The following is a 21,994-nucleotide window of genomic DNA, read 5'->3' as shown; positions in this document are numbered from 1 at the left end:
ACATTCACAGTCAGGGGGCAGTGGGCACTGGCAGAAACGCCTTTCCTTTTGGTTGAGGCAGAGAAATAGCAACTTTCTTAAAATGCTATTTTAAAAATAGTAATATGTAATCTGACTTGACCATTAAGTTAGATTTTAAATTTCTATTAAAATTAGTCCTTGAATTATGGTTCTAGCTGCTCCCAAACTGAAGTTAAACATTAGAAGTTTGTATAATATACCCTAATGTTTTCCTATGGGAGAGCTAGCTTTGCTACGGTGAAAGGGTATGTAAAACATTACATATACAGGCTTTACTTTTAAAATTCCGTGCATCCAGCCATATGGGCATTTAGGGCCTACCTTATGGGTGACTTATAGGTCTTAAAAAGCAAGGTTTAGGCCTGACAAAAGATGTATTTTGCCAAGATGAAACAGCAGTTTAAAGCTGCACACACAGGGCCAGATGCACTACCATTTCATTTTGTGACCCGATAATTGAGATTTTTAGCAACTCACAATTAGCCAGTCAGAAAATGAAATGTACTAATGTCTCTCACACACATTTAGCGATTCCCGAATTACCTACCTTATAAATAGTCATGAGGAAAATTTGCGACCTATTCGGAATGGCATGTAATCACAGGGTTGTTGGTTTGTTGGGGTACCAGACCATCATGTCTGCGATTGCTTTTTAAATATAGCATTTTTTTTCTGAAATGCAGCTGGTTTTCCTAAAAAGAAAACTGGATGCATTCAAAAAAGAAAAATGAAAAGTTTCCTTTTCATTTTTTAAGAGGAGGCAGTGGTCCATAGGACTACTGCCTGCTCTTGAAAAATGTTGGCGCTCACATTCACAAAGGGGTGGGGTTCCTTGGGGACCCCTTGCAGTTTATGAATGGGTTACCACCTCCTTCATGGAGCCGGTAAAATATTAATGTTTTGCGCCCGCATTCCGGTCGCAAACATTCATACATACCACTGCAACTCGCTATTAGGAACGAACACCCTTGAAACGCCCCTTCCTAATAGCTACTCGCAAACCCTATTTTGCGAGTTATTAATAGGTTACCAACTCGCAAAATAGGGTTGCTACATGCTGACAACCGTTTCAGCAGTCGCAAAAGGCCCGATTCTCCATTTGCGACTGCTAAAAACAGTCGCACATCTGGCCCACAGGCTACAATGGCAGGCCTGGAGACATGTATACATGGCTACGGTAGGACGGGGGCAGAATGAGTACTGCAGCCCTCTGGTAGCATTTCATTTATAGATAGTAGATACATTTAGTAGCATACTAGTGTCTTATAAGTAAATTAAATGTGCTAATTAGATGTAGGTCTAGGTCGTCCCACATTTACTGCTAAGTAGTAAACTTACATGTGCTGAGATCTCCCCATAGAAAGTATAGGAGAGGTGGCGGTGGAGATTTCCACCTATAGTTCTATTAAATTGCATTTGTAGTAAGTACTTCTACTGTAGTACTGCTTTACTTACTACAAAATGCAGTTTCTGATTCGTTAGCAATATCTTTTAGATTAGCATGACAGTGGATTTTTCATAGTTTGTATGAAGTCCCCGTTTTTTATGAAGGATATTCTTTTTTGAAAGTCTTACAGTACTTTCTCTTGTGAATTGGACTTCTGGAGCTAGTCAGTCAGAAAAGCGTAAGCAAAAATATCTTTCTTCTGGAGATGTCTGGTTACCCCCACATACTTGCATATTACATTTAGAGCAATCATGAGGCCAAATGGAATAACTCTGAAATGAAATGCTGATTTTGTCATACACATCTCAGCAACTTTCTGTGATTCTGGCTACTTCCACATGACAATCCTGATTATCCATGGAACAAATCCAGTACCTCCACTAGAGCTATGGAGGAATTGATGTAATGATATGATTCAGAACTTGTGTTTTCCCCCCATTTGTTGAGTTTTTCAAGTCCAGATAGGGCCTGTACTCCTTTTCTCCACCCATTTTCCTACTGGAAAAAAACGTAGTAAATGCCATTGTTCTTGTGGGTACTCATTACCCTCTCTACAGCTGGTTTTCTTTGAATAGTGTGTACTTCTTCTCTGCGCTGTTTTGGGCATTGCTGTTTGGCGTTTATTGGCTTTCTTGTTGGAGGAGTTTGTTTGAGCCTAAGGGCCAAGGCATTCGCCACAGAAAACTGGTATTTATAATGCTTTGCCATTCTGTTAGGTATGCAGATAAGCTCACCACTACAAGAGTGGGTAACGCTGAGTGTGGAGAGAGGAAGTCATTGTTTTGTTGAGGGGACTTCAGACGCTGCAGCTGAAGGTTGATGTCCTTGTCCAGTGCATTGGCGGAAATTAGATCTTTGATGAAACAGCTGCTGTTGTTGATGTGTATGTTGGTTACAGGGCTAATCGTCCTGCTGTTGATATCTCTACTGGGGCCAGCAGCATTCTATACATCTCTCTAGGCTGACCACTTTCAGCGTGTCCATTACTGCTTTCATTTTATGCGTGTCATCATCTACATGAGATCTGAACGATGAGGAAATAGAAATGTGGAGGTGCAGGACCTTCAATTGAGAAATATTCAGAGTTCTTGAGTCGCAATAAAGATTCACGATAGAGAAACAATGCTACCAGAGTAAACAGCAGAAAGTACATTTATTCCTTTATTGAAAGGTTCAGAAGACACTACAGGGAGGTTGGAAAACCCTCAAGAGGGGAGAAAGGGACATCTTTTGAAGTTGGAAATGTCATGTGAAACCACAAAGAATGTTTGGCCTTCTCTGATGATTCTGAGAAAAGAATTAATGTTTTAATTGCTGCCCTGTGGATGGCCTCTGGGCCCCAAAATAGTAATAATAAGAACATTCAAGAACACTGTAGATAGACGCTACCTTCACTCAATTGAATGGTACTCAATTTACCAACCACAGATGGATGGAAGGATCAGACTGCCTTGCCAGGAAAAAAGCCTTGATCCTTCCTTTACTGCAATTGTCACTAGCTAGAATTACCTCAATGATCCACTTTTCCAGAAAGCAAGTTCCACTCACCATTAACATTTTCAAAGCTTTATTGACATTTACATGCATGATAAAAAGTGTACCCAATGTATACTTGTAAGAAATTGGGTTTTTGATTGAGAGGGATGGAAACTTTAGTTAAGCAACAACCACAATCCTTCTCAGGGTGAACCACAAAAGTCACTAAATTAACCTGTGCTTAACCCTTTAGTAGCTTGGCACAAAAGCAGCCATGCCTAGATAGAGACGATGTGTGAAGTACTTGTGCAGCACACAAACAGTAATGATATGAAAACATAAGACCAGAAAAATCATTTTATGAATAAAGTAAGGCCAAAGCGACAATCCAATCAGTAGAACCAGAGATATGAAATTTTAAAGGTTTAAGTAAAAATTACACCAAAAAGCTCTAACTGTGGGTATCTGGTTGCGCTAGACCGAGATAAAGTCACAAGTAAGCTGACAGCGATGGAGTGCGGGCCAGATACAAGAACCAGGCTAGCCCTGCACAAAAAATTATCTTCTCAAAGTCTGGTATGCAGAGTTCAAAATCTCAGGATTTCACAGGAGAAGTTCAGCTGATGCCAGCCAAGAGTCCAAGACCTGGGGAGGCACCTCTTGGGGATCAAGAGCTCACTATAGCAGAGGCCAAGAGGGCTCAGGCAGGTCCAGTTGCAGGCACAGTTGCTGGTCCAGCCAGGTTCAGTAGCAGGCCAGTCAGGGCCAGTTGCAGTAAGTCAGGTGGGCAGTTGCAGTCCTCTGGAGCTCGTTGTGTTCCTGTAGGTCAGAACAGGTCAGCCACCTGACCCTTGGAGTCACTCAGATTAGCTTGGGATGAACGGAGTTGGTCCAGTCTTCCTTCTAAGAGGGCAGGCCTCTAACAGCAGGGTAGTCCCCTGAAAAACAAGTCAGGCCTCAAGCAGTGGGGCAGTCCTCCGGGGAACAAGGCCGGCCTCAAGCAGCAGGGCTGTCCTCTGAAGAACAAGCCATTCCTCAAGCTGCGGGTCAGCCCTTTGGGGAACAAGGTAGGCCTCAAGCAGCAGGGCAATCCTCTGAGGAACAAGGCAGTCCTTGTTCTGTAATGCCCACAGTTCCAGGAGTGTTCTGCTGAGTTGCTCAGGAGGTCCAATATTTATACCTTGTGCCACCCTTCTAAGTGCAGGAAACCTCTAGTCCGCCTCCACATCAGATTCGGGAAGGTTCCTTCCTTCCCCTTCCCAAGCTCCAAGTGGTCTAGGGTGACAAAAGGCTGGTGTCAAGCTCCTTTGTGAGTGTACTGGGGGCAGCCCTTTAAAATGTAATTAGAGCAGAGAACAGGGTCCTGTTGGTCACTGTCAGCGCCTAATCTTGAAGGGGGAGCAATTAAACACCCCAAGCAGCTGGAAACTCCTAGAAGGCCTCAGAAAGTTTAGGGCAGAAAAAAGACAACTTTCAAAAGTGGCATTTTCAAAATTGTAATCTAAAATCCGAATTTATAGTTAAAGAGAATTTTACATTGCAATTCATTTTAGTCCAAATATGATATTTCTACTAGCACCCAATCAGAAGTTAGCACTTATTAAATATACTAAGGTAACCCAAGTGTATCCTATAGGAGAGGTAGGCCTTACAGTAGTGAGCAACACATTTACTTGTTTTTCACTAGAAGGACATGTAAAACTTAAAAGCTTAAAAACACATGTCCTACTTTGAAAGTATAGTGTACTCTGCCTGTGGGCTGTTTAGGGCCTACTTTGGGAATGGCTTATATGTATTTAAAAGTAAGGTTTAGAACTGACAAAAAGTTTATTTTATTAGGTCGCTTTGGAAGTTTAAAACTGCACTACAGGCCGGGGAAGAACATGGCGGCGGCGCACTAGCTTGCCGCGGTGCTTCAGGTCGATCCCCGCAGGACAGTCCCGCTGAATAGATGAGTGCGCGACCGCAGAGGCCCTGAATGAGGCACTTTTTCTGAATTGTGTAACTGCAGATATTGAAAATATCTTCGCTTACTTTTAACGGATCCCGCTCTTCATTTTTTCGTCCCGATGGTGGTTGCCTGGCGAAGCGGCTGGTGCGGTGCAGGAGTCCTCTTTCCACCTCCATGCTCCCTTACTCTCGATTTCGACCGGAGGGTATGCAGCGAGGAGGACGGCTGCGGGTGCGGCGGCAGAGGTAACGGGTGTAACGGGGGAGTAGGTGAGGCTTCAGCCACCAAAAGTAAGTTGCTTATTTTTGCCCAGAACTTTGGAATCTGCTATAGTCAGAGCAGCAGTGAACTGAGTGGGGAAGATTTTGAAGCTATCTACACTCCACATCAATCAGGATTCGGCAACAACGTAATATCTCCCTCAAATCCTGCTAATTCTACTAATAAGTGTTTAAATACATTGGGCACTTTATTTAGTCCGAGGATCTGCATAGCCGCCCTGGAGCTCAGAAAAGGGAAAAGATTGAGGAACCTCTTTTCTTCTCCCCCCAAGGGCTTAAAGACAGCTTTAGAGCCTGTAAGACACACTGCCATGGATATTGAAATAAGCGGGGTTTCTCCTTCTAAGGGTGAACCTCACCCAGTCCCCCAATATTCAAAGCACCTGCTCTTGCCTCAACAGTGGAGGGGTCTCTTGGGCAGGAATTGGTTAACGTCAGCTCTATCAGTCAGGAACTGCTAGAGATCACTCTGTCTGATTTGAGTGGTAACGCGGTCAGGGTAGGGGAGCAAGCACAGTCCCTTCTTGACAAGAATACGTCAGTAACATCTGGTGCATCTAATGCAATTAATGACTTACCTAATACTCCCAAAAGCGGAGCTAAGTGTGGTCGAAGTTGCCGACAGAAAAAGAAGGTAGAGCTCAAGAAGGTCGGAACCTTAGAAGGGGGGGCAGAAACAGGAGAAGTAACTAAAACACTATCCAAACCGAAACCCTCTTCATATCTAAATACCGAATTCAAGTCTAAAGCCTTAAGTGTGAGGGCTAAATCCAAAGCAAAAGCAAAGTTTAACTCTAAGGACACTAAAGTATTACTTCCTGCAGGTTCTAAACTAACACCTTCGCGCCTATTTTAAAGCCATTCCTCAGATTATACACCTTTCTGAAGGCTTAAAAAGTCAAGGCATGGCATCGATATCGGATTCCAATACTACATCAGTGGTAAAATCATTCACATCAATGGATATGGTATTATCCAAAGAGTCGGTTCAAGACGGGAAATTCCCTGATCAAATAATCGACTTTGCTAAAGCTACCGATGTAACCTCTGGTGAAGAGGCTAGTTCGCGAGGATTACTAGATCCAGGAAGAGAGCCAGACCAACATCAGTCACAATCACAGTTGTTCTTGGAGCAGCAATTGAGTGAACTTCAATCCCCCACTACAGCTTTTTTTCAAGAGGATGAAGAATCAGATTCTACTGATTTGGGTGCTGTTGGTGGTGCATCTGGGGGGCCACTTGAAGATGCCTCAGCAATTTCGGTTCGACCCGAGACTAATTCCTTACCGATCCCTCCTCTAATATCTCAAGCTCCGTTGACGGCAGCCTCTGTACTAGAGATGTTCTCAGCCCTCACTAAGGAGATAAGGAAAGGATTTGCTGAGTCTGCAGCCAATCAACAAGGGTTCAAAAATTATTGCGAGTCCCTCGACAGTAAAATCGAAAACCTCACCATAAGAACGGGAGTATTAGAGGAAACAGTAGGTGTCCATACAGTTTATCTGGATCAGGCAAGGCAGGATATAGTCAAACTCACAAAGGAAGATCTGGCCCTTAGTGAGAGGATGGAGACCCTCGAGAATAATGCGAGAAGAGGAAATATCCGCATTTTAAATGTCCCAGAAGGCTCTGAAGGGTCAGATATAAAGCAATACATCGTCTCACTACTGAAGGAAGCTTTGCCATTAGAACATACTACCGAGGAGTTGTCTGTTGACATCCAGAGGGTACATAGAGACCCCTTTAGGCTTAATCCTCAGCGTTCTAAACCACAAAAGATTTTGGTAAACTTTCACACCTACGTTTTAAAGGAACGTATTTTGAATTTGGCCCTGAAGCAAAAGTCTTTGTCTGGGAAAGGCTTTACTTTTCTGATAAGATCTGACCTGTCCCGAATAACGCTGGAAAAACAGTGGGAGTTTGGCAAACGCCTGGATACTTTCAGAAGATTGGGGGCAACGGCCCAGTTGATGTTCCCGGCTGCTCTAAAAGTTATGCATAATAACAAGATGTATAACATTAGGTCAATGCAAGCGGCAGATGAGTTGTTAATGGATCTGGGTAAAACAGCCTCTTAGGGCAAAAGTATAAAAGTATAATAATAATCCGAATACCCAGTAATGACTCATAAATGGGCTTGGATGGAAGGAATCTTGGTATAAATCTTGATTAAAGATAGCTCCCCCTCTCCCTAGCACTAAATGGACTCAATAAGTTTGATGTTTGTTTTTTTCATAGTCCTAATTTTGATAATAATGATCAGTGGTACATATCTCCACATGTGGCTACATGTGTTAAAAGGAAACAGAGAGGGATTGGGAAAAAAAAAAAACTGGAAAAAAGAAATAAAAGAAAGGGGGAAAAGGGGAATGATTAAAAAAAAAACACAAAGAAAAATTAACACAAAAATCATCTTATTCATTAGGTTCATTTAGGTCTATTTACCTGAATAGTTAGCGGTTGGACTTTTCTGTAGGGGATCAACCGGTGGGGCACTATCTACTGGGACTATGTTCCGGTTAGATAATGCAAGGGTTCTTCACGGGGGGGGGGGCTCTCACCTCGAGCGGGTGAGTGCACAGGGATGGAAAAAACATAAAATGTCCTCAATAACCAGTTTGGAAATTTTTGGAATAGCAATTCTTGGTTTATACATTTCACATATCTTACATATCTTACTTATAATTGTTGGGTACAAACATTTAACAGTTTTACAAACGTATCTTTTTGATGCAATATTAATTGAATTGTCCTACCAATTAAGAGATGAGTAGTATAAGTCTCCTTTCCTGGAACATCAATGGCCTGCGCACAAAGCCCCGTGCAAATAGAATTCTACAATATCTGAAAGAATCGGCAGTGCAGGTCATGGTATTGCAGGAAACCCATCTTACGCATACTGAAATGTTGGAAATAATTAAAAAGACTAGATGGATTGATGTTATGGTCACTACCACACAAACATCCCATACGAGAGGGGTTGCAATCATTTTTAAAAAGGGAGCCAAAGCCAAATTAATCTCAAAGGTTGTGGATTCTTCAGGCAGGTGGGCTATTGCGACAGTTCTTATTGCTGGGGTTTCGATTACAATAGTTGGCTATTATGGTCCGAATCAGGATGACCCCACGATACTGGAAACAATTTTTTTGAAGTTATTATCAATATCAGGACCCATTATCCTAGCCGGTGATTTTAATATTGTCTTGGACCCCATCCTGGATAAGTCTCCCAATAATCGCTCCGGGGTTTTGTCTAAAACCAGATCCTTTCAGTTAGATGCCATGAGACAGCAAGGGTTCGTCGACGTCTGGCGACAAAGATCAGGAAACCAACAGGGGGTCTCTTATAGGAATTATAAGTATCACCATAAGTCTAGGATAGACTACATTTTAATGACCCAAAGACTGGTCGATTCAGTTAGAACAATAGAATATCTCCCGTCACACCTCTCAGATCATTCTGCTGTTAAATTGGTGATGGGTCTTCGCAGCAAAAAAACCTCGACGGTTTGGTCCTTTGATCGTTCCTTACTCACTAATGAGGAGGACATTTCGCTTTTAAAAACAGAGACACGTAATTTCTTTCTATCTAATGAAGGAACTGCATCGGATAAAATTATCTGGGATGCATATAAGGCAACATTGAGAGGGTTGATTGTCGCCAAAGTAGCCTTCCAGAAAAAGAATTACAACGAAACGATCTCTTCTATAGAATCAGATATGGCTGCTATCGAACGGGAAATCCATCTAAGTAATAGATCTTCAAGGTCAATATTAGACCCCCTACATAACAAACTGGCGACCCTGAAGGGGACCCTGGCATCGACTCTGAGTTTGAGAATCCAACAGAGGTGGGAAGCCAGCAAGTTGGCCCACTTCGAATATAGTGAAGGTGCAGGCAAACTTCTGGCCTGGAAGACCAAAGTAGACCAGGTCCGGAACAACATTGCAACCATAAAAATAGGTACCACTAATCTCTCTTCCGATGATGACATCAGGGAGGCATTTAGGGAATTCTTTCAGGCTATTTATAAAGAAGACAAAGTGATATCGGTTGAGTCTGTCAAGAGCTGGTTGGATAATATCACCTTACCTTCCCTCTCTCTGGAACAATCTCAATATCTGGACAGCCCCATTACTGAGAGTGAGGTGATATCAGCTATTAAGAAATCTAAGAAGGGGAAAGCATCGGGTCCCGATGGCCTTCCGGCTAGGTTATATAAATTCTTAGACTCAGAGATTGCTCCTTTTCTTACAAAGTTGTTTAACCAAATTCTCTTAGAAGGTATGTCTCCTCCAATATCTTGGGATGGTGCCTCTATACCCTTATCTTAAAACCAGGTAAACCGAAGGAAGAATGTGGGTCATACAGGCCAATATCTATTCTGAATGTGGACTATAAAATCTTTACCACGGTTTTATCATCAAGATTGGCCAATATCGCACCATCGGTCCTTCATCTGGATCAAAAGGGATTCTTAAAGGGAAGACAACTATATGAACTGACCTTTGATCTAATTGGTGCCATAGATATAGCCGCATAAATAAGAGGGGTATAGGGGGATGGGGATGTGCGAGGCAGCCCCCCACTCAGAAAGTCCTCAAACAACGACCCCGCCACCGCCAGAGCCAACCTGCACGAAGGGATGAGAGACGTAGCCGAATGGATGACGACCAGCCGCCTGAAACTGAACTCAGACAAGACGGAGGTCCTCATCCTGGGCTCCACGCCCTCCGCCTGGGACGACTCCTGGTGGCCCCCCGCCCTGGGCACCGCGCCCAAACCGACGGACCACACACGCAACCTGGGCTTCATCCTGGACTCCTCCCTCTCCATGACCAGACAAGTCAACGCCGTCTCCTCGTCATGCTTCAACATCCTGCGCATGCTACGTAAGATCTTCCGGTGGATCCCCACCGAGACGAGGAAGACGGTCACCCAAGCCCTCGTCACCAGCCGACTGGACTACGGCAACGCCCTCTACGCCGGAACCACTGCCAAACTCCAGAAGAGACTCCAGCGGATCCAGAACGCCTCGGCGAGACTCATCCTCGACATCCCCCGACGCAGCCACATCTCCGGACACCTGAGAGATCTGCACTGGCTCCCGGTCAACAAGAGAATCACCTTCCGTCTCCTCACCCACGCACACAAAGCCCTACACGACCAAGGCCCGAGCTACCTCAACAACCGGATCAACTTCTACACTCCCAAGCGCCTCCTCAGATCAACCAACCACGCCCTCGCCGCCGTCCCCCGCATCCGAAGAGCGACAACAGGAGGAAGGTCCTTCTCCTACCTGGCCGCCAAGACCTGGAACTCACTTCCCACCAATCTGCGCCTGACCCAAGACCACCTCTCCTTCAGGAAGAAGCTCAAGACCTGGCTGTTCGAGCAGTAGCGGCACCCCCCCCCCTCCCAGCGCCTTGAGACCCTACGGGTGAGTAGTGCGCTCTACAAGTGACCTGATTGATTGATTGAACAATTAGTGCCTCGCCCATGTAGACATCCTTATTTAACGTAGACCGGGTAGGGATATAAATTCTCACTCCTACCTTGAATATGTCCAATAACATATAAAATAAGGTCTGGATGTACTCTTTTCTCTTAAAAATAATGCATCACACAGGACCAGATCATTCACCAACAGAAAAGTAGTGAAGAATAGAGAGAGTACCTCACGGTAGAACAACCCGAGGGGGTTCCCGGTCAATGATTCCCGGTTTACCCACTTCTCATCATCGGCGCCTCTCTCTATTTGTGAAAAAACAAACGTGCACTTGACAGAAAGATAGTGCAAACTTGAGAATAGTGAGAAAATATAACAAACAGACACAAATAGTGATTCAACAAAGAAAAGTGTCCACATACACGTCACGAAAACCCCAACACACCACACCATAAACAAATAAGGTGAGTGGTGGTGCTTTGCTTGCTAGTACCGTTTTATTCTGATGCAGCAAAGCACTACCAAGTAAAATTGGTTATTTGTATACCAACACAGATTATCTCCTCAAGCCGACATGTTTCATCGCTCCTTCTTGTGGCGATTTCATCAGGGCAACTGAGGGGTTCGTTATTCTCAAGCTTTTTCACTTTAAAAATGGACCTGGAGTGCGCTATGTCAGCACATACCAGCGTCACTCCTCAGGACACCGTGCCAATTGTCCACGTGTCCGTGACCGTGACCTGGACAATTCACAGTCACTTGTGCCGCGTCCCTCCGGCGCGATGTATGCAGCAATGTTGGAGGGGGAAAATATCAATCACTCTAGTTTTCTTTTTAAGTTTGGAAATCCTAAGTTTTTAAAAAAAATTCAACTGAAGATCCTACAGGGTCTTGCACGAACATGGGCAGAAATCATGAAAGCTATAAAAGTAAACTACTTTTGTGAAAAAAAACCGTTGTGGGACCTACCTGAAAGTCCGGTTTGGCTTGATGACATCCTGGCAGTCCCTTTGAGGGAGGCGGGCATGGAGGTTTGGGGGGACCTTTTCTATGAGGGAGATTTATTTTCATGGGAATATTTGCAAGCCACGATTGGTCCTAACTTTTCACGCTTCAAATATATCCAGATTTATAGTTGGACAGCAGCCTATAAAACATCTCCTGCTAATAAAAATAAGTTCAAACTGGGTGGACATAGCCCCTTTATCTCCGATCTACTAATCAGAGGGCCAGAAAAGAAAGAAATATCTAGATGGTATAACTCTATAATGGAGGAGGTAGATGGAGACTTTGTTTTACCAGAGTCAGTATGGGGTTCTGTTCTGGGGGATGTGAACTTACAAACACTTTGGAAATCTTCTTTCGAGCTCTTGTGGAGTATCGTCAAGCCATCATGGCTTCGCAGAAATCACATCTTTACCCTATATAGGGCGTATTACTCCCCCTCTAGACTTTCTAAATTTGCAGGAGGTCAGACAGTGTCCTGCGCAAAATGTGGTCAAGTTGCTGCTTCGGATACACATATGTTCTTGGAATGCCCGATACTAACAGCTTTTTGGCAGAATATCAGCAACTGTCTCACTGAGTCTTTAGGAAGACATGTCATAATGGATCTGTCCTTGATTATCTTTGGAGTGTTGGAAGGAGTACAACATCTACCTAAATGTTTAGTTTTTTATTCCATCCTGCTTGCAAGAAGAGAGATCTGCAGGAAATGGAAGGACCCCTCACCTCCTACCTTTAGAGACTGGCAAGACTCTGTATTGGGGACATCAGTCATGGATTTGGCTAGATCTGGAAATCGCAGAAAAAGGGCACTTTGGCATCTGATAAAGTGGTCTCAGTGATGTATTCGGTTTTTTTTTTTGGTTTTTTCCCCCCCGAGTCCAATGATTGATCTCCTAAGGTGCTTTTTGTCTCCAGCACCATTGGAACAGCTGCTATCCGGTTCATGCCCAGCTCCTATATGGCTGCCAAAACTACTCCGAGATCTGCTGCGGGATGGCAGATTAGGATCTAGTGCCTCTTCGGATTACGGTGGAAGACTGTGGGATAGATGGCCTTCAAGATATGTGTCCCTACCAGTTTTATCTGAGTCAGTTATTCTCCGTGGATTCGTTTTTGGCACTGGTCTAAACGGTGGTTATGAGGACAAAAAAAAAAAAAAAAAAACTGCACTACAGGCCGCAATGGCAGGTCTGAGACATGTTTCAAAAGGCTACTTTAGTGGATGGCACAATGAGTGCAGCTGCCCACTATTCGCATTTAATCTACATCGCTGGGTACCCGTGGTACCCTATACTGGTACTTACAAGTACATTAATTGTACCAATCAGGTTTAAGCATTATGATACTATGTTTTAGGGGGAGAGCACCAGTACGGTAGTAGTAGTTAGCAGTGGTAAAGTGCATAGAGTCCAAAAATCCAACAAAACCGAGTTCTGAACACAAAAGGTGTGAAGGCAAAAAGTTTGGTGGTGACTGCAGAGAGCACCAAGTCTAAAGTCCCTACACATAACGCCATTGCCTTATGCAACAAATGACACAGGAAATGTCCTTACAGTCTCTACACAAAATCAAGGACAACAAACATTTGCAATGCAATAGGTCTCACATTTACGCGAGTTTCAGCTATTGGCATTGTAAATGACAATTCCTTTTATTTATGTTTTAAGAACGAAAACAAAAATAAAGGGCATTGTCATTTGCAATGTCAATAGCTCAAATTTGCGTACATGCGAGAGCTATTGTATTGCAAATATTTGTTTTTATATATACAAGAGATGGTATCCATGGGTTAGAAGCCTATATTAAAAAGCAGAATTGGCTTAACTCAACAAAACAGTGATTACCACGGAGCTCTCTCCTATGCTGCCAACACGTCGAACTTCCCTCATACCACCAGATAACTACACCCAGCAAATAAAAGTCTTCCCTGGCCTGATGCTTTACAACTGCCCTCGATAGGAGGCCGTAGGAGCTTTACTGAGGGCAGTACACTCTGGAATAGCTTACATGAAGCTCTTCTTTCTGAGCATATATTGATGTGCTCAAGAGAACTAGAGCTCTGTTGACGTACTGTGACCTCTTTCCATACCCTCTCACATGTCTCACTAGTCCAGCAGCATTCAGTGTCAGTGACCATCTCTTTTCTAGAAAGGCAATGCCAGAGCAGACCTTAGAGTCCAAGGTGAATGTTTTACAACACTCCCATGCTTTACAGCTAGGTTTTCACCACATAAATACATACACATACATAAACCTATGTCACTGGACTCATAAGGTTCCCCAAAAGGACAAGTACTAAACTGTAAAGGGCTAACTGCATGACTATTCTAGAGCGCTTTTTTTCCAAGGATCACTTAATTTCTGGCCGTTTATGTGCAAACTTCACATATATATTTGTAAAGGCACATTCCCCCAGCAAGGAAATGATGGCACTGACAGAAAAAACTGATGTTTATTGTTACCCAACTATACCATGCAGTCGAATACAGATTTCTGCCTGAATGTGTTATCACACTGAGCCCCCAGACCAAGCTTATATTTTGCTCGAACATGTGATTCCGCTGTTGCAATTCTAAAGTGTGTTCTTTTGCCTGTAAGCACCCCTTTGGTCCAAGGTTGCCTACATGCACACCCACACTACATCCAGCTGCTTGACCTCTGGTTGCTGACACCTTTAAAACTGCAACATCCGTAACCAGAACCACACGCCTTTACAGCAAACTCATTAGCTCTTATGGGGATCCAATTTCTTCACCAGATTCCCATAATGCCCTTGGCAGTATCACAGGCACACTGAGGCGAAACTCCAAAGACTTTGGAGAGTGCAGGCAAGCAAGATGGCTGGACCCTCTGATCCCCTGGTGGAAATGCACTCTCCGAGGTGAACGAAAAAGCAGTCTGTAATGTAATGTGTTCTCTCGAATTACAGCAGCTGACCTATCACAGGCCTGGTGCAGTCGGCAGTGGGCACTTGGGCTTCTCGGGGACTGAGCAATTCTCAGCAGCAAATAACTGGCTTAAGTGTACAAGGTGCGACTGGAAGCAGCAGCAGCAAGAGCCAGTTTCAGTCAGTGCTCAGCCGGTTGCAGGTGCGCATGTTAATAGTCAGGGCAGGCAGCATCAGCCACATGGGGCACCTCATGTCACATCAATGTCTCCCATGACAGTGTATAACTAATAAGCCCCTCTGTATCAACAGCACTAAGAAGTTCCAAAGCACTAGCCGCCACTATACCATCTGTGAGCCCAACTGCCCCAGCTATGACGACAAGCTCCACACCACTTACTTCTCTATCAACACCTACGATGAGCTCCATAGCTTCTGCTGATAGCAGTCACTCCCACCAACTTACTCGGCACAGCTCTACGTCGCATATGTATCCTACAAGGGCTGTCAAGAGTGCAAGCAGAAACAGTTCGAACATGACTTCTATGCGGGGAGGGAGAGAAACCGAAAGCGCCATGCGCAAGTTGTGCTAAAACGCTGCGTACGTGTGCACATCTACTGTCCTCTAAGCGTGCACATCTCCTGTCTCCCTTCGGCACTGAAATTGACAACAATAGATCACGCCAAGGCGTGCTGCGCATGCACTACGTCGCTAGGCGAGACCTAAAAATAGATTTGGCACTACCATGCACAAATACCATTGCCGTAAAGAGTGAAAACACACTTTAAAAATACAGGCCTTGTTTTAATAGGGGGATGCAGCTTAAGCTGTTTTTTTTACTGTATTTATAAAATTATTTCGAAAAAATGCAAGGTAGAAAAACACATTTTTATTTTAAATACGACATAAAGACAAATTGTCCCTGTTTCCGAGGACCAGCCTGACTGTCGGGCATTATTCTAAGACTATGATTCTGCTAGAGAATTCACATAAACACTTTGGCAATAATGCCAATAAAATATTTTGTATTGCATTGTGCTGTATCCTAGTTCTGCAAAAAACACAGTTGATGGACAGAATGTAGAACAATGTCATACATTCACCCCAGTACAAGGATCTGGGCCTAAATCCATCGTTTTTTTGCACTCCACACCACCCTGGGTTAGACACTGGCTATATGCAAATCAGCTCTGACCCTGTGCCTCATGGGAACAGTCCAGTCCGAACTACCAAGCCATGTCTTTCCCAGACCGGAATCAAGCATCCAAGGACCGGTTTCTGGCTATCAGCCTTCATTCAGCCTGGTAGCTTGACTCCAGTGGTGTGGAGAGCCTGGGACTCACGTCTGAGCATACCAAGCCCACTTGGGGTGAAAATTGCAAAAAACAGTATCCTAGTTCTGGGCTTTCCTACTGTTTTGCATAATGCGCAGGTCTTGTAATCCTATCTTCCTGCCTCATGCCATGTGTCCCAGAAATCCTAGAAGAAAGCAGGTAGACGTGTCCCGAATAAGAGGCTCAACCCAGGCTGGGCTAAAAGCACCAACCACTTTGTATAACCATAAATGCACTTTTTGTCACACCTCTGAATATTTCCAAATGTTCTTTCTATCTCATGAAACTTTCTTCAATACTCCTAAAACATAAATATGCACCTCGATGTGCTTCAACACTAACTTGCACCAGTAAATATCTAAAGACTTTATTACGAGTCTGGAGGTCCATGGGCCGACAGACTCGCGGGGGCATAGAGGTGACGTTCTTCCGCTTGTCCCATTATAACACGGCAGCCGGGCCGCCCTGGGACGATGCATCCACCAGGAATCAGAAATACCTAGTGGTGGCGCAGCGGTATTGAGTCCGCAATATGCTTGCCACTGCCAAGCATATTATGAGTTTCCTCATCACCACACTTTTCATGGCAGTGCGACTGCCATGAAATGTGTGGGAGGGGGGAAACAAAGGGGGCCCTATAAGGCCTCCTTGTGCCTCACACCAGGTGGATGCACAGAGGGGGACAACATGTACCCCCCTGTGTGCATGCACACCAGTACCGGCACGGCAAGGACGGCGGCAGTCCATGCTGTGCAGGTACTGCCTTTGACGTTTCCATTGCGGTGCCTATTTCAATGGCAAAGAACTGCCCATCAGACAGGAGAAACTCCTAATTTGGTGGGCAGTTTGTACATGGGTTTGGCAGTGCGGGTTGGGGCGGTCCCGCTCCTGCACCGCCAAACTCATAATAAGGCCCATAGTGTGCACGACACTTCAGCATTTATCAGTTTCTCATTGTACATCAGCATGAAACAGAATACCTCCATCAGCATCAATAACGACCACTGCCACCTACCTCGGCTGCATTATTACATCAGGGTGTCCTCAAGAAAACTCAGCATGCGCCAACAAACATCAACCTTCCATATCCTGCAAACACATTATAACTTCCTCCCCCGTTTTTCTTCGAGCACTTGAATAGTCGTTACACAATGTCCATGGGATGAGCCTAGACCTCTATGTTGGATATTTGACACACATCAGCTTGCATAACGTGAACCATGGCATCTTAAGTGGCACTATGACAAACATGTCTTACTCCCTTAGAAATACTGTGTGCTTTCCCATAATACTCTTGTGGAAAGGCGCAGTCCAATGAGGGCAAAGCAGCCTCGTGTACACCTCTGTCACATGTATGGCATAGCTGCCTTATGCACCCCCTCCTCACAGGAAAACAGTAGCTCGAGCTCTGCTATACCGCTTCAGTATGCCGCTATTCTGAGAACGGAAGACCTACTCCTCATAGGGAAGGATTGTCTCCCTTACTTCTTCAGAAGAACTTTACTCTGAGGACAGCTTAGCAGTCCAATGCTATCCTCTGTGCTTGCAGATCCCCGAATTTCTTCAGAATGACCCTGTCCTCTGGACGGCATAGCTGCCCTCCTCACAAGGACCAATTGAATTGCTTGCACTTTGCATACTCTCTTCAGTAAGATATTTCCCAGAGGATGGCCGTGCTGCCTATGCGAATGCTCCACGTTGCAAGGGATTGCTTATCTCTGTGGCCCTAATACGTCTGCACCCCCTTCTCCCTTGGAAGGTTTGCTTGCATTCTCTCACAGCCCTTTTCAGTATGACACAACCCCAAGGACAGCAGAGATCACGCATGCACCCCTGCTCATGGCATAGGATTGCAAGCGCTCTAGCAGACTTCTTCAGTATGGAACTATCTGGGGGACGGCAGAGTGGCCCTCTGTTCTCCTGTCGCTCACATAACAATATTGCTTGCGCTCCCCCACACACTACCCTATGGATGGCATAGGAAGTTCTATGCCCTACGGAACCCTGTCCCAACCGCTTCACAATAGAGGATTGCTTGTGCTCTTCTCTGTCCATACCTCTTTTCAAAATGGCGCTGTCCTGGGGCACTTTGCCCCCATTCTCCAATGTGGAGCAATTCCACCGCTGAGCTCGCAGCTGATGTTGACATTCGTGGATGGCGATCTGAATCCCCTGGAGTGCGGAGGCAGTGACATCAGGACTCCGTACGCACAACCCCATTTGACGCTTGCTGAGGCCTGGAAGGGTGAGGCATACTGTGTTTGGGGTCAGGATGGGGTCACCAGGGAGGCGAAGGCCCAAGATGTCGCTGCAGAGTACTCTGAACAAAAAAAAAAAAAAGAAACAAATGACATACTAAGAGAAGGTCTTATTGAGGGCTTTGTGTTGAGAAGAGGACCCACTTTCAACCATGAAGCCCCCCTTGGACTACCCATGAAATGTTTAATATCTCACACACACACAACAGTTGTTAGCAAATAACTGGACATACACGTGACAAAGATGCTACAACTTTGGGTTGGCTTAAAAAAGGTTTGGAATTGATGTTACTTTAAAATGATGGAAGGTTGTGTGGTGGAAAAGCATCAAGTGAGAATTACCTGATTTTCCTCTTGCAAGGTGCGGTTAAAATAGTATGACCTGATCGTTACATTCCAGGTACCCACCCAACCTCCTTTACTATTTTAAACTCTGGATGATCTAAGGCAACTGCAATCCGCTACCAATCTTGCAGCACCGTTGGGGCTGGGGTGACCATGGGGCATATTACCAACAACTAGCGATAATTATCGCTATGTTGGTTTAGCGGCGATATTTTTATCGCCGAGCTGTGGCGATTTTTATCGCTTAGGAACCATGCTATTATCAAGGTTTATCTCCTAAGTGATAAAAATCTGCCGAAATGCATGAATATCGCTGAAAAGTCAGCGATATTCATGCATTACCGAGCTAATGCTCTTAGCCATGTTATCCACCTACCATTGGATAACATGGCTAAGAACTGCTCAGGGGCAGGTGTTAGCTTTTGGAGATATTCGCGCTTAGCGCGAATATCTCCATAAGTTGGTAATAGGAGATAGCGATGTTAGCGACTGTTTCCAGTCGCTAACATCTTGGCACGCCCACTTTGCATGTTATTAGTGATAAATATCACTGACATGCAAAGCGGGGCCCAAGATGGTCGCTATCTCCTACTAGCTGTCGCTAACTGGTGTTAGCGACAGCTAGGTAATAGGGAGATAATTTTATCTCCGCTTTCTTGGCTTTTAAAGCCAAAAAAGCGGAGATAAACCCCCTTGATAATATGCACCATGTCCTTTCACCTCTCAACTTTACTCTTCTGGGAGTCAGGCCAGTGGTGAACTGCAAGTTCTGCACGTGGGTTCAACAGTACCTGTAACGCGTCACCAACATATTTGTAGTAATAAGTACAAATATAGATAAGTCAATGTATAGATTTATTGTAAGAACACAGGTACTGTGCAGCAGTGTTCATAAATCAACGAGTCTGTGGCAGCTGACCAACGGTAACCCTTCAACATTCCATCAAAGAATGAGATGATACAATGGTTCCACAAGTTCTACTGGGTTAATTTAACGTCAACCCCGCATTCACCACTACATACTGGTACCAACTAGTTGTGAAAGAATGAGCAACCCAGCCCCAGCTCAGTCTACAGTGGGCTGTCTCGCAAGGGAGCACTGGCAAAAACCATGCAACATTGGCCAATGGTCAGCGTGCCCGACCCCAGCGGGTGACATCACGGTATCTCAGGCACACGCCGACACCTGCGCTACCACTACTCATCCTTCACCTGCAGAACTTTCTCAAGGTAAAAGACGATTTAAGAAACTGGAAAGCCAATGGCGACTCCCATACAATCCTGTCCATAAAGCTTTCTACAAAATTGAGCTTTGTGTCCATAAAAGATTGGTTAAGAATGCTAGAGCTAAGTAATATCATAAACGCATTTCATCTGCTAAAGAGGTCTTTTGGATCTACAATGCCATGGTTCATCTTTCTCTGCTAATACCCTTTTTTATTCCCAGTCAGTAGCTCTGCACTGAACTTTCCGATTCCGATTTTCCGAAAAAAAACAGGAAGCTATTAAGACCTCTTCCTTCTGACAGGATGTCTCAGCCCCTCTCTGGTCGACCTTTGCACCAGTAAATCTTTATCACATTACTTCCTTCCAGTCTATCTTCTCAGGCTCCCATTTGGAACCTTGTTCTGCGAGGGTTGCTAAAGTAGCTGCTTCTTCCATTGCACATTTTGTGACCTCGCCTAGCAGACCCTTCCTAAGCAGAGGCATAGTGCCTGACTCTCACAAACATTATTACAGGCAAAAAGGGTTGTCTGCAGGCGAAATTAGAACTACAGATAATTCAAGTCTACAATAATGGATTCGTCATTATTGGAAATTGCAGCAAATGTAGTTTGTACAAAAATACTTAGGGGCAGATTTACAAGCTCCTCGTGACACTTTTGCGCAGCCGTTGCATCACTTTTGTGATGCAGCAATGGCGTAAAAAATGCAGCCAATTTACAACGTGACGCATCTAGGGAGATGTGTCACGTTGTAAAGCCCTGCTTCACATTATACCTGCTTCAGGTATAGTGTATGCAGGGTGGGCGTTCCCACGCAGGAAAGCCTCGTAAAAGTGACAGAGTGAACTTTACAAGATTTCACTGCATCACTCCTAGGTTGACACTGCGTCAAACCTTACTCCTGCTTGAAGCAGGCGTAAGGAGTGATGCAGTGTAGTGGGAATAGGCCTCAAAATGCATTGCTGGAATTTTTTGTTTTTTTTAAAGTTTCAAAAACCTTTATTGAAGCATAACACGCTATCATGTATAATATGATTTGCTAAGCTTATCAGACAGTATTACAGCAGTAGTGTGCATCCATCAACTTCCAATAAACATCCCGCCCACTCCCCCCTCCCACAACATCCAACAGACGCGACATAGCAAGCACATTACATTCTAATACACTGTGATCACTTGGGTGCGTAACCTCTCGACCCTTATCAAGGTGGATCCCATATGCAATGTGAGGAGCTGACGTGTTGATCTACATCTATGTCATGATTCTAGACAAGCATATTCCACAATAGTAACTGCTATCCCCATGTGATCCCTCGGCCCTTCAGCGTGGTTCTCCCATACTTATAGCTACTTCATCAATAGTTATGTCATCCTGGCCCACCTCTACTGGTCTAGATTCCCCTTCTTCACCCGCCTCTTGTGCAAGAAGATATGTCACAAGGGGTCCACAAATATCTTTGGGTCGAGATTTCATAGGAAGCAACTCAGCATAGTTGTGTAGCTGTTCCTGCCAAGTAGATAGATCTCGTATCCAGTCCTTAAATTTAGGTGCCCGCCCCCGTCCCCATCGACATGCCACCCTTCGTTTGGCTATCAATATTCCCACAGCGAGGAATTTCTTGTGCACTGTCTGCACTGTGTGTGCTAAACCAAGGAGTCCTATAAGTGAAGACACTGCGATCTGTACACCCAACATCACGGACATTCCTTCGAAGACCTCCGTCCAGTAAGCTTCCACCCTAGGGCATTGCCATGCTAAGTGCATGAAGTCCGCACCTTCGCCGCCGCATCGTTCACAACATTCATTCTCTCTGATGTGGTAGCGGTGCAACTTAGCGGGGGTATGGTACAGGCGATGTAGGAATTTAAAGTGAATGAGCCTCAGCCGACTACTGCCAGTGATCACTTCGGTCTGTGCGCAGCACTGCTCCCACTGTTCATCAGTTAGAGGTACTTCTAGATCCCTGTCCCATTGCGCCCTGGCACGTAAGGGACACGGGGGGTGCACTCCTGAGCTGTCTATATAGTAGGGAAATAACATGGGTAGGCATCTCGGTCTGTAGCAGCGCATGCAATGGTGCAAAAATGTCAGGCTCTGTTGGAAATGCTGGGGTAACTGCCCTGATATTCTGCCGAAGCCGGGTATATAAAAACATCTCCATGCTAGTGGGTGCGCGGTCTCCAAAGAGCGGAATCATCCCCCCATGTATAGGTCGCCCCATGTTTTATGTTTCAGTGCTTTCAGCATTCTACAGCCCAGACCCTCATATGCTACTTGTAACAATGGGTTACGCATCAGTGCCATTTGG

At 44.8% G+C, this 21,994-nt stretch overlaps 1 protein-coding gene across 2 annotated transcripts in view; it reads right to left on the bottom strand.

Annotated features, from left to right (window-relative positions):
* WNT10B (Wnt family member 10B) overlaps positions 1-21,994 on the bottom strand; it is a 228,657-nt gene that overhangs the window by 85,525 nt on the left and 121,138 nt on the right. For both annotated transcript variants that reach the window (XM_078685835.1, XM_078685830.1), the window contains exon 3: positions 17,914-18,176. In XM_078685835.1, the coding sequence (XP_078541961.1) occupies positions 17,914-18,176 (263 nt within the window). The remainder of the gene's footprint in view (positions 1-17,913; positions 18,177-21,994) is intronic.

This window comes from Lissotriton helveticus, chromosome 1_1 (assembly GCF_964261635.1).
Source record: "Lissotriton helveticus chromosome 1_1, aLisHel1.1, whole genome shotgun sequence".
NCBI lineage: Eukaryota > Metazoa > Chordata > Amphibia > Caudata > Salamandridae > Lissotriton > Lissotriton helveticus.
The sequence above is the reverse complement of the archived record's forward strand: the minus strand, read 5'-3'. Positions and strand labels throughout refer to the sequence as shown.